Source organism: Phyllobates terribilis, unplaced genomic scaffold (genome assembly GCF_046119375.1).
Source record: "Phyllobates terribilis strain yellow unplaced genomic scaffold, ASM4611937v1 Scaffold_12__6_contigs__length_324123572, whole genome shotgun sequence".
Lineage (NCBI taxonomy): Eukaryota > Metazoa > Chordata > Amphibia > Anura > Dendrobatidae > Phyllobates > Phyllobates terribilis.
In genome coordinates, this window is record NW_027362772.1 from 71365648 (window position 1) to 71379319 (window position 13672).

Genomic DNA, 13672 nt, shown 5'->3' on the forward strand with positions numbered 1-13672 from the left:
TCCAGCTTTTGGGAGGCAGAATAAACAAAAAACAACAATTCAGGAATTGCTTTTTTTTTAATTTTTTTATTCTACTCCGCATGTGGTAAAATTGATAAGGCAGCTTTATTCTTCGGGTCTGTACGTTTACAGCGGTACCACATTTATATCATTTTTCTATGTTTTGGCGCTTTTACACAATAAAAGCTATTTTATAGAAAAAATTATTTTTTTGCATCGCTTTATTCTGAGAGCTATAACTTTTTGATTTTTTGGATGATGGAGCTGTGTGGTGGCTTGTTTTTTGCGGGACGAGATGACGTTTTCAGCGGTACCATTTTTATTTATATTCGTCTTTTTGATCGCGTGTTATTCCATTTTTTGTTTGGCGGTATGATGATAAAGCATTGTTTTTTGCTTCGTTTTTTTGTTTTGTTTTTTACCGTGTTCACTGAAGGGGTTAACTAGTGGGACAATTTTATAGGTCAGGTCGTTCCGGACGCGGTGATACCAAATATGTGTACTTTTATTGTTTGTTTGTTTTTTCATAATAATATTTATTGATGGGTACATTATATTTTTATTTTTGGTGGATTATTTTTTTTTTATATTTTTACAATTTTTTTTTTTCACTTTCTGACAGTTTTTTTATTTGTTTACTTTGTCCCACTATGGGACTTTCACTTTTTTTATTCTGATCGCCTGCATAGCATAGGGATGGAGCACCATCCCTGTGCTATGCAGGCTGTCAACGCTGCACAGTGAGAAGATAGTTTGGTCGTGCACTGCACATGACCAAAGAATCTTCCTGCTGTCTGGTGACCCGGATGTTGTCATGACGACATCGGGTCGTCATGGCAACATCCGGGAAGACGCGGCAGACAGCGCTGGAGGCCGGAAGAGGAGGTGAGTATACCGATCACCTCCCCTTAGCCACCGCAATGCTGCGATCGACTTCGATCGCAGCATTGCGGGGGTTAATGTGCCGGGAGCGGTGCGGGACCGCTCCCTGCACATAGTACCGGGTGTCAGCTGTGACAATCAGCTGACACCCGGCGGCGATCGCGCCCGCACAGCCTGTGTGCGCGCGTGCGCGATCGCCATGACGTACTAATATGGGTCAGCCTCTTAAAGCCCAGGGCACAGACGCGTATTAGTACGTTATGGGCTTTAAAGGGGTTAAGAAAATGAATATTCACTGAATATTCATTGCCCTTAATCACAGGTGTACAGTGTAGCCGCAGCGCAGCTCCTGCAGCGCTCGGCAGTCATTTGTGCCCGCTACTAAAGAGCATGAATATTCACCCCCTCTCCACGCCCATGGGAGTGGAGAGGGGGTGAATATTCATGCTCTTTAATAGCGGGCACACGCAACCGCCCGGCAGCAGGAGCAGCACTGCGGCTCCAGTGTGCGCCCGCTATCCAGGAGCATGCAGTCACTGCTCCCCACGCACACAGTCCCAGCGTGGGGAGCAGTGACTCTTCCGGCACAGCATCTCCCTGTGTGAACGTACGTGTCAGTTACGTCATGCGCGGCTCACACAGGGAGATCTGTGCTGGCTGCAGAGGAGGACACAGCGCTGGAGGAGAGAAGAAGAAAGGTGAGTAAGAGTGTTTATTTTTTTGTGCAAAGGAGATGGGGGTGCCAGGCATACCAGGATGTGGGGCTGCCAGGCATACCAAGATGTGGGGCTGCCAGGCATACCAAGATGTGGGGCCGCCAGGCATACCAAGATGTGGGGCCGCCAGGCACACCAAGATGTGGGGCCGCCAGGCACACCAAGATGTGGGGCCGCCAGGCACACCAAGATGTGGGGCCGCCAGGCACACCAAGATGTGGGGCCGCCAGGCACACCAAGATGTGGGGCCGCCAGGCACACCAAGATGTGGGGCCGCCAGGCACACCAAGATGTGGGGCCGCCAGGCACACCAAGATGTGGGGCCGCCAGGCATACCAAGATGTGGGGCCGCCAGGCATACCAAGATGTGGGGCCGCCAGGCATACCAGGATGAGGAGGGGCCAAGCATACCAGGATGAGGAGGGGCCAAGCATACCAGGATGAGGAGGGGCCAAGCATACCAGGATGAGGAGGGGCCAAGCATACCAGGATGAGGGGGGCCAAGCATACCAGGATGAGGGGGGCCAAGCATACCAGGATGAGGGGGGCCAAGCATACCAGGATGAGGGCGGCTGTCAAGGCATGGCGATCACATCACGGGATTGACATGTTAACAGCCGTGATCATAATCTTCATTATTCCTAGTAATTACAGAACAATTTACAATGCATACATCTTAACTGTAAAGTGAAGCGGAATATGTTGGTGCTATATAAATAAAAATTATTATTATAAAAATGATTACTACTAATTATAGCTTGTAACCACCAGCCAATGTTAACTGGAGAAAAAAAAAAAAAAAGATGCAGCACAGCAAATAGCGAAGTGTAATACCACCATCTAGTGGACAGTATCCATCAGTGACTGCAGAAAATCAGAAATAAGGCACATATATACAGTACAGACCAAAAGTTTGGACACACCTTCTCATTTAAAGATTTTTCTGTATTTTCATGACTTTGAAAATTGTACATTCGCACTGAAGGCATCAAAACTATGAATTAACACATGTGGAATTATATACTTAACAAAAAAGTGTGAAACAACTGAAAATATGTCTTATATTCTAGGTTCTTCAAAGTAGCCACCTTTTGCTTTGATGACTGCTTTGCACACTCTTGGCATTCTCTTGATGAGCTTCAAGAGGTAGTCACCGGAAATGGTCTTCACTTCACAGGTGTGCCCTGTCAGGTTTAATAAGTGGGATTTCTTGCCTTATAAATGGGGTTGGGACCATCAGTTGTGTTGTGCAGAAGTCTGGTGGATACACAGCTGATAGTCCTACTGAATAGACTGTTAGCTGCTTTTTTCTTGCCATAATACAAATTCTAAGTAAAGAAAACGAGTGGCCATCATTACTTTAAGAAATGAAGGTCAGTCAGTCCGAAAAATTGGGAAAACTTTGAAAGTGTCCCCAAGTGCAGTTGCAAAAACCATCAAGCGCTACAAAGAAACTGGCTCACATGAGGACCGCCCCAGGAAAGGAAGACCAAGAGTCACCTCTGCTTCTGAGGATAAGTTTATCCGAGTCACCAGCCTCAGAAATCGCAGGTTAACAGCAGCTCAGATTAGAGACCAGGTCAATGCCACACAGAGTTCTAGCAGCAGACACATCTCTACAACAACTGTTAAGAGGAGACTTTGTGCAGCAGGCCTTCATGGTAAAATAGCTGCTAGGAAACCACTGCTAAGGACAGGCAACAAGCAGAAGAGACTTGTTTGGGCTAAAGAACACAAGGAATGGACAATAGACCAGTGGAAATCTGTGCTTTGGTCTGATGAGTCCAAATTTGAGATCTTTGGTTCCAACCACCGTGTCTTTGTGTGACGCAGAAAAGGTGAACGGATGGACTCTACATGCCTGTTCCCACCGGGAAGCATGGAGGAGGAGGTGTGATGGTGTGGGGGTGCTTTGCTGGTGACACTGTTGAGGATTTATTCAAAATTGAAGGCATACTGAACCAGCATGGCTACCACAGCATCTTGCAGCGGCATGCTATTCCATCTGGTCTGCGTTTAGTTGGACCATCATTTATTTTTCAACAGGACAATGACCCCAAACACACCTCCAGGCTGTGTAAGGGCTATCTGACCAAGAAGGAGAGTGATGGGGTGCTACGCCAGATGACCTGGCCTCCACAGTCACCAGACCTGAACCCAATCGAGATGGTTTGGGGTGAGCTGGACCGCAGAGTGAAGGCAAAAGGGCCAACAAGTGCTAAGCATCTCTGGGAACTCCTTCAAGATTGTTGGAAGACCATTTCCGGTGACTACCTCTTGAAGCTCATCAAGAGAATGCCAAGAGTGTGCAAAGCAGTCATCAAAGCAAAAGGTGGCTACTTTGAAGAACCTAGAATATAAGACATATTTTCAGTTGTTTCACACTTTTTTGTTAAGTATATAATTCCACATGTGTTAATTCATAGTTTTGATGCCTTCAGTGTGAAAAAAATATACACACAGTGGGTACGGAAAGTATTCAGACCCCTTTACATTTTTCACTCTTTGTTTCATTGCAGCCATTTGGTAAATCCTAAAAAGTTCATTTTTTTCTCACACTATATAAATCCATGCAAACAGTGTGCCCGAGAGAATGGTAAAAAATAAAAAAATAAATATATACTTACCCTCCGATGGCCCGCGCAGACTTGCTTCGCTCGGTCCCGGCTGCCGGCAGCGGTAGAGTGAAGGACGTGCCGACGTCAGCGTCGCGTGACCCGTCACATGACTCTGACGTCAGCGCAGGTCCTTCATTCCATCGCGAAGTGCCAGGAAGCCAGGAGGAGCGCAGCGCGGGCCGCCAGAAGGTAAGTATACATTTATTTTATTATTTTTTTACAGCTTTTTTAACCGGTTCAGGACCGCCCACTGCACATAAACGTCGGCGCTGCCTGGGCTCTGTGCAGCGCCGACGTTTAAAAACGGTGGGTGGTCCCGCAGCGCTCAGGACCCCCAGGGTCCTGCTAGCGCTGCGGTACCGGTTCAGAGCGATAGCTCTGACATGTGGCATCATGGGGACCTGATTGGATCAGGTCCCCATGATGTTAACCTGTTCCTATCTTCTAGATGCCGCAATCCATAGCGATCGCGACATTTAAAAGATAGGGACAGCCGGTGGTCGGCGATCGGGACCCCCCACATACCTGTCAGCGGCGGGGATCCCGGTGCTGTGACCTCTGACATCATCGAGACCTGATTGGCTCAGGTCTCGATGATGTCAGCGTCACACCAGCCAATCAGAGAGATCACCAGGGAAGTTTGTTTTAGCAACAAACTTTCCCGGGCGATCTGCCTGATAAATGCAGTTTCTCCTCCGATCTCAGTGAGAGAGCAGAGGAGAAACAGTGTGACAAGAGCTGTCAGCCTTGCCACTGTGAAAGTAAAAAAAATAAAAAATAAAAAGGAAAGTAAGAGTTAGGGTTAGTGAGTCTGTCAGATCAGTCAGTCCAGTCAGATCAGTCCAGTCAGATCTGTCAGTCCTGTCAGATCTGTCAGTCAGTCAGTCAGTCCTGTCAGATCTGTCAGTCAGTCAGTCCTGTCAGATCTGTCAGTCAGTCAGTCCTGTCAGATCTGTCAGTCAGTCAGTCCTGTCAGATCTGTCAGTCAGTCAGTCCTGTCAGATCTGTCAGTCAGTCCTGTCAGATCTGTCAGTCAGTCAGTCCTGTCAGATCTGTCAGTCAGTCAGTCCTGTCAGATCTGTCAGTCAGTCCTGTCAGATCTGTCAGTCAGTCCTGTCAGATCTGTCAGTCAGTCAGTCAGTCAGTCCTGTCAGATCTGTCAGTCAGTCAGTCCTGTCAGTCAGTCAGTCCTGTTAGATCTGTCAGTCCTGTCAGATCTGTCAGATCTGTCAGTCCTGTCAGATCTGTCAGATCTGTCAGTCCTGTCAGATCTGTCAGATAGTCCTGTCAGATCTGTCAGTCAGATCTGTCAGTCCTGTCAGATCTGTCAGTCAGTCAGTCCTGTCAGATCTGTCAGTCAGTCCTGTCAGATCTGTCAGTCCTGTCAGATCTGTCAGTCCTGTCAGATCTGTCAGTCAGTCCTGTCAGTCCTGTCAGTCAGTCCTGTCAGTCAGTCCTGTCAGTCAGTCCTGTCAGTCAGTCCTGTCAGATCTGTCAGTCAGTCAGTCCTGTCAGATCTGTCAGTCAGTCAGTCCTGTCAGATCTGTCAGTCAGTCAGATCTGTCAGTCAGTCAGTCCTGTCAGTCCTGTCAGATCTGTCAGATCTGTCAGTCAGTCAGTCCTGTCAGATCTGTCAGTCAGTCAGATCTGTCAGTCAGTCAGATCTGTCAGTCCTGTCAGATCTGTCAGTCAGTCAGATCTGTCAGTCCTGTCAGATCTGTCAGTCAGTCAGATCTGTCAGTCCTGTCAGATCTGTCAGTCAGTCCTGTCAGATCTGTCAGTCCTGTCAGATGTCAGTCAGTCAGTCCTGTCAGATCTGTCAGTCAGTCAGATCTGTCAGTCAGTCCTGTCAGATCTGTCAGTAAGTCAGTCCTGTCAGATCTGTCAGTAAGTCAGTCCTGTCAGATCTGTCAGTAAGTCAGTCCTGTCAGATCTGTCAGTCAGTCCTGTCACATCAGTCAGTCAGTCCTGTCAGATCAGTCCGGTCAGTCCAGTCCGGTTCCGTCCTTTCAGTCCGGTCCGTTCAGTCCAGTCAAAAAATATAAAAATAAAATGGCCCGTCAGACTTATACCGCAGAGGAGGTGTATGCCCTGCTGTGTTCTGACACTGATGACAGCGCAATCTCAGATGGAGATATGGATTTTGAGGGCTTTAGTAGCGGCGACACTGAGAGCCCAGAAATGAGCAGTGATTCTGTTCCATCCTCAAGCCCAAGGACCAGTACAGCAATTGGGGCAAATAGCGCTACTGGAGAAACGTCTCCAAATCAGGGAACACTGCCCAGTACAAGCGCTGTCCCTGCTACTAGTGAATTGGCGCACGCCAGTGTACAAGGGGCGTTGCCACATGATCTAGCATTTCCCAGATGGGAGGCTTCAGATTCGGCTGCTCCATTCAGCCCTGATTTCAACGCCATTCCTGGTATAAATGTGGAGGTGGAAGATTTTGGACCAATTCATTTTTTTAATTTGTTTTTTACAGACAGCTTGCTAGAGCATATTGTCGTGCAAACAAATTTATACGCGTCCCAATTCATAAGCCAGAATCCCCGATCTTACTATGCTAGGGCAAATTTATGGACACCAACTAATGTCCCGGAAATAAAAAAATTTTTAGGACTTACATTTGCCATGGGGCTTGTTAAAAAACCGAGCATTCGATCCTACTGGTCCAATCACCCTGTTCAAGCCACCCCTATGTTTTCAGTCGTTCTGCCTAGGACCCGTTATGAAATGCTCATGCGGTTTTGGCATTTTAACGACAATAGTCAATGCCTGCCCAGAAATGCCCCAGAACATGACAGGTTATATAAAATTAGACCCATCATTGAAAATTTGTCAGAAAAATTCTTAAGCCTCTACACCCCAACACAAAATATTTCTATAGACGAGTCCCTTGTAAAATTCAAAGGAAGACTGCACCTCAAGCAATTTATCCCATCTAAAAGGGCAAGGTTTGGAATAAAGCTCTATAAAATGTGCGAAAGTTCAACCGGATACACATCCGCTTTTCGCATATATGAGGGGAAAGATAGCCAACTAAACCCACCAGGATGCCCTACTTATCTGGGGACATCTGGAAAAATTGTTTGGGAGCTGATAAGTCCATTTTTTCAAAAAGGCTACAATCTATATGTGGACAATTATTACACCAGCATACCCCTATTTAAAAGTCTGGTTGAACACAACATCGGGGCTTGTGGGACCATCCGTAAAAACCGTCAGGGGTTTCCACAACCATTGGTCAACCAAAAGTTTCAAAAGGGGCAGTCAGGGGCTGTACGCAACGGAGAGCTGCTTGCCCTGAAATATAGGGATAAGAGGGATATTTTTGTCCTCAGCTCGATCCACACAGATGCCACAAGGGCCACTGTAGAACTAGGATCCACCACTCCGAAGCAAAAACCTGTGTCAGTCATTGACTACAACAAACACATGGGGGGTGTGGACCTTGCAGACCAGGTTCTACAGCCATACCAGGTATAAAAAGTTGGTTATTTATTTGTTTCAGGTGGCCACATACAATTCTTTTGTGTTGTACAAAAAAGCAGGAAATTCAGATCCTTTTCTTGATTATCAAGAAAAGGTAATTGAAAATCTTGTCTTTCAAAGTGTTAGCCCCGCTCATCCATTAGAATCTGAGGATGTGAAAAGACTCACTGAGCGACATTTTATTGCACTTATTCCAGCAACGGAAACAAGAAGGAACCCCCAGAAAAGATGTCGTGTATGTACTAAGAGAGGAATGAGGCGTGATACCCGCTACTATTGCCCACAATGCCCATCATTGCCAGCCTTATGCGTCACTGACTGCTTTAAAATCTTCCACACAGAACCACGTTTTTAAACTGTAAAAATGTATCCCAATTTGTCATTCAAACATTTGGTTCATTTAGTGAATGACACATTCGAGTAGAGCTCACTTAATTTCCAGGGGGGGTTCTCCAGAATCTAAGCCTTCCATTGCGTGCTTGTTTCTGGAAATCATCCATTGAGTTAAAATGGTCACTAAACCCATAGATGAATTCCCAGAGGGGTTTCATTTCCAAAATGGGGTCACTTCAGGGGGGATTCTTTAGCTCTGGTACTCTGAAAAGTGCCAGAACAGCATAATCCCCCCTGAAGTGACCCCATTATAGAAATGACACCTCTGTGGGAATTCATCTATGGGTTTAGTGACCATTTACCTATCTACTTATTTTCCCACCACTAGATTAATTTATACAGAGGAGTAGATTGTAAAATTCGGTCACTTGTTGTGGGTTTCCTCTGTTTAGGCACCTCAGGGGCTCTCCAAATGCAACATGGCGTCCGCTATCCATTCCAGTCAAATTTCCATTCCAAAAGTCAAATGGCGCTCCTTACCTTCCAAGCCATGCCGTGCGCCCAAACAGTGGCTTTGCACCACATATGGGGTATCAGAGTGCTCAGGAGAAATTGCACAACACATGTTGGGGTCCATTTTTTCTGGCTGCCCTTGTGAAAATTAAAAATTTGAGGCTAAAGTAGCAGTTTTGTGTTAAAAATGTGTTTTTTTTATTTTCACACTTCAACATTATAAAATTCTGTGAAGCCCCTGGGGGTTCAAGGTGCTCACCACACATCTAGATAAGTTCCTTGAGGGGTCTAGTTTCCAAAATGGGGTCACTTGTTGGGGGTTTCCTCTGTTTAGGCACCTCAGGGGCTCTCCAAATGCAACATGGCGTCCGTTATCCATTCCAGTCAAATTTCCATTCCAAAAGTCAAATGGCGCTCCTTACCTTCCAAGCCATGCCGTGCGCCCAAACAGTGGCTTTGCACCACATATGGGGTATCAGCGTGCTCAGGAGAAATTACACAACACATTTTGGGGTCCATTTTTTCTGGCTGCCCTTGTGAAAATTAAAAATTTGAGGTTAAAGTAGCAGTTTTGTGAAAAAAAGTTAAATGTTCATTGTTTTCTTCCACATTCCAAAAATTCCTGTGAAGCACCTGAAGGGTTAATAAAGTTCTTGAATGTGGTTTTGAGCACCTTGAGGGGTGCAGTTTTTAGAATGGTATCACTTTTGGGTATTTTCTGTCATAAAGGCTCCTCAAAGTCACTTCAAATAAGATGTGGTCCCTAAAAAAAATGTTTTTGTAAATTTTGTTGTAAAAATGAGAAATCGCTGGTGAACTTTTAACCCTTATAGCTTCCTAACAAAAAAAAATTTTGGTTCCAAAATTGTGCTGATGTGAAGTAGACATGTGGGCAATGTTATTTATTAACTCTTTTGTGTGACATATCTCTCTGATTAAAGGGCATGAAAATTCAAAGTTTGAAAATTGCAAAATTTTCAAAATTTTCGCCAAATTTCCGATTTTTTCACAATCAAACGCAAGTGATATCGAAGAAATTTTACCACTATCATGAAGTACAATATGTCACGAAAAAACAGTCTCAGAATCAGGGGGATCCGCTGAAGCGTTCCAGAGTAATTACCTCATAAAGTGACAGCGGTCAGAATTGAAAAAATTGGCCCGGTCACGAAGGCAAAAACAGGCTCTGGCGCGAAGTGGTTAATGGTACCTGGGTGTGGATGAGACTCTCCTCTCCTCTACACCCGGGTACCATCCGCACATTAGAACGCGCCAATTACGCAAGTAAAGATGCAGTCTTGCGGAATTGGCGCGTTCTAATGCAAGTCAATGGCGGCGAAAACGCAGCACTTCCGCAAAATAATTGGTAGTGCTGCGTTTTTTCCGCAATGATAATCCGCAGTGGAAATTTCCGCAGCATGTGCAAAGCACATGCGGATTATCATTGGGGAACATGGCAGGCCTTCTACCATGCGTTTTTAATGCGTTTCCGCAGCTGCAAAAACGCTGCGGAAACGCATTAAAAACGCATCGTGGGCACACAGCCTAACAGTTGCTCCTTACAGGTGCACCAATAGATATAACAGGCTCTAACGTCACTGCCCCTGAACTCCCTATTAACATAATATAATCATAAGGCCACGGCCCCACTATCAGTATTTGGTCAGTATTCGGTCAGTATTTTTTCTCAGGAGTGGGAGCCAAAACCAGGAGTGGGTGGTAAATGCAGAATTGGTGACTTGTTTCTATTATACCTTTTCTCTGATTGTTCCTCACCTGGTTTTGGCTCCCACTCCTGAGAAAAAATACTGACCGAATACTGACCAAATACTGATAGTGGGGCCGTGGCCTTACACAGCCTGTCTATCCCTCCCTGGCTCCATAGTGGAGGGAGGACAGAATGCTCCTTCACATCTATACATGTAAAATTAAAAAGTAGCAGGTTTGCACTTCGCTATCTACTAACCCCTTAAAGGGGTTGTTCCCTTTCAGAAGGGTTATTCCTATAAGTTAGTAATAAAACAACACGCTTTCTTACTCACCCTATCTGGGTCCAGTGCTGAGTCCCTGCCGCTGCTCCCAGTATCTGAAGTTGTCTGCAACGCTGATCTCAAATTAATAGTGCTGCAGCCAATCAGTGAGCTCAGCAGCTCGTGCTGTTAATTTGAGCTCAGTAATTGATCGCAGCGCTGTCGATGTGACGTCAGCGCTGCAGACCGTAACATACATTGATATAGCTGAGAGGGGCACTCACCTGAGCAGACAACCACAAGTCAAGGTTTGGGGACCCCTGGTGTAGAGTCTCAGTCTTTGGACCCCCAGAGATCATTACGTTATCCCGTTACATAGATAGCGGATAACTCATTAACATGGTAAAGGGAATCTATCAGTAGGATCCACCCTCCTTAGCTGTCTATATGGGCATGTAGGTAATAGGAAGCTGAATAAAATGACACCTTGATATCTGTGATCAGATGTCTTATTCTAGAGATATCCATGTTTTTCTTCATATGTAAATGAGCTGTAAAGATCTGTGGGCCGGACATAGATCTCCCCGAGAATCTGCCTCTGAGCTTATTATAAATTAAAGGGGCCATTACCAGTGTGAGACATGTAGATGAGGAGAGCAGACTGTCATTCTCACACGGGTAATTCCCCCTTTCATATAAAATAAGGAGACAGATTCTCAGGGAGATCTATGTCCGGTCCATAGATCTTAACAGCTCATTTACATATGAAGAAAAATGTAAATAAATTATCGAATTAAAGATATCAAGGTATCATTTTATTCAACTTTCTATGACCTACAAAGGGTAGTTATTAATGGAACACACTCGGTCACAGTTAACAGTAAAATACCACAGGGGTCAGTATTGGACCCTCTTCTTTTTAACATATTTATTAATGACCTTGTTGGGGGCATACAGAGTAGAATTACAATATTTGCAAATGATACTAAATTCTTCAGGGTAATCAACACAGAGGAGTATAATTTAATATTACAGAATGATTTATGAAAGCTGGAGGCTTGGGCAGAGAAATGAAAATTTAAATTTAATTTAATTTAGATAAATGTAAGGTCATGCACTTGGGCAGAGGAAATAAAATGTATAATTATGTACTGGGTAAAACTGTCGCTGAAAAAGACTTGGGTGTATGTGTGGATGGGAAACTCCACTTTAGTGATCAGCGTCAGGCAGCTGCTGCCAAGGCAAATAAAATAATGGATGCAATAAAAGAGGCATAGATGCTCATGAGGAGAACATAATTTTACCTATATACAAGTCACTAGTGTGGCCACACTTAGATACTGGGTACAATTTTGGTCTCCGGTGTATAAGAAAGACATAGCTGAACTAGAGCGGGTGCAGAGAAGAGCGACCAAGGTTATTAGAGGACTGGGTGACTAGTACCAAGACAGGTTATCAAAGTTGGTGTTATTCAGTTTAGAAAATCGAAGGCTTAGGGGAGATCTCATTAAACATACAAATATATATGGGGACAGTACAGAGATCTGTATAATGATCTTTTTACACGTGGGCCTGTGACGGGGACAAGGGGGCATTGTGTACGTCTAGAGGAAAGAAGGTTTAATCAATCACAGACGCGGATTCTTTACGGTAAGAGCGGTGAGACTACGGCTTCCTTACGGTAAGAGCAGTGAGACTATTGAGCTCTCTGCCACATGGAATAATTGATTCACTACTAAATTTCAAGAGGGGCCTGGATGCCTTTCTTGATAAATATATTACACATTTTGGGTACTAGATTCTGTGATGGGGGCTTTGATCCGGGGAACTAGTCTGTATGGAGTGAGGAAGTAATATTTCCCCTAATATGGAGCCATTACTGTCTGCCCCATGGGGTTTTTGCCTTCCTCTGTTATGCTATAGGTTGAACTTGATGGACTTAAAGGGGTATTCCCATCTCCAAAATCCTACCCCAATATGTAGGTGTAATAATAATAATGTTAGCAAATACCTCCAATTAGAAATGTAGGATAGTTCTTCTGATTAGCTATGCATCTTACCGCATTGCAGCAGCTAAAGTATCCATGGTTACAAGCACTCATATAGTGACAGTTAGCTAGTTGCTAGTGGTTGTAACCATGGATACCTAATTTACTGCAATGCCCTGCACATGGGGGTAAGCAACATAGCTAATCAGAAGAAGTATACTACATTTATAATTGGAAGTATTTGCTAATATTATTATTACACCCACTACCCATACACTGACTATCTGAGCTGCCACGGATGAGTTTGGGACCCTTAGACAAGGGGACGTGGCCGCAGAAGTCAATGGAAGTGACCTCTGCAGATTTTAAGAATCCTCCATAATGTTGGGGCGCGTATAGTGTGAGGTCTCCCCCCATATAACTCCCCATGTGCCCTCATTACCTGCCTGCTGCTGCCCCTGCTCCTGCTGTACAGCGGCACCCCGCTGCTGGCCGTCAGGCACAGCAAAAACACCGAGCTCTCCTCCATTTCTATCACGAATCATCACGATCTCTGCCATGGAAACCATCACAGCTGGCAGCCGCCATCTTGCTTTTCGAAAAGCATGCCGGGAAGAGAGCAACAAGAGAAGCGGTTGCTAGGTTACAGAAGGGGGCGGGGAAAATTACGTAGTAGAGAAAGTAGTATTGGAGCAATGCCGTGACTGGCCGCTAGAGGTCAGTGTGGGAGGAAGCTCCCCCTATGGAGAGAGGCTAGTGGTACACTCCGCTGTCAGTCATGGCCGCCGTCATTTGTGCTAGTGCTGCAATCCTGCTGCAGATGGGATAGTGGAGGGCAGGACTGCAGCAGAGCAGCACAGACAGCAGGCAGGGACAAACAGGGACGTGAGAGGGCTCCTGAGAGCAAACAGCGGCAACTTGGGGGTCAAATTACTCATCCATTAGTCATATCTTGTGGAGGCAATGATGGCAAAACACCAGAAAGAAGCCCCCAGGCCCATAGTCCCACATGTAGGAATGCTGCTATTTATTGCATTTTTTTCTACTCTATTTATTGTATTTTTTTGCATTTTTTTCTGCTCTATTGCAATTTTTTTTACATTTTTTCTGCTCTATTTATCGCAATTTTTACATATTTTTCTGCTCTATTATTTAGCTTT

At 45.2% G+C, this 13672-nt stretch overlaps 1 protein-coding gene across 2 annotated transcripts in view; it reads right to left on the minus strand.

Annotated features, from left to right (window-relative positions):
• FUZ (fuzzy planar cell polarity protein) overlaps window positions 1-13154 on the minus strand; it is a 117010-nt gene extending 103856 nt beyond the window's left edge. For both annotated transcript variants that reach the window (XR_012252417.1, XM_073655947.1), the window contains exon 1: window positions 12955-13154. Coding sequence is in view for 1 of the 2 variants with exons in the window: in XM_073655947.1 (XP_073512048.1) it covers window positions 12955-13041 (87 nt within the window). In the remaining variant the exon portion in view is untranslated. The remainder of the gene's footprint in view (window positions 1-12954) is intronic.
• Window positions 13155-13672: the final 518 nt, after the last annotated feature.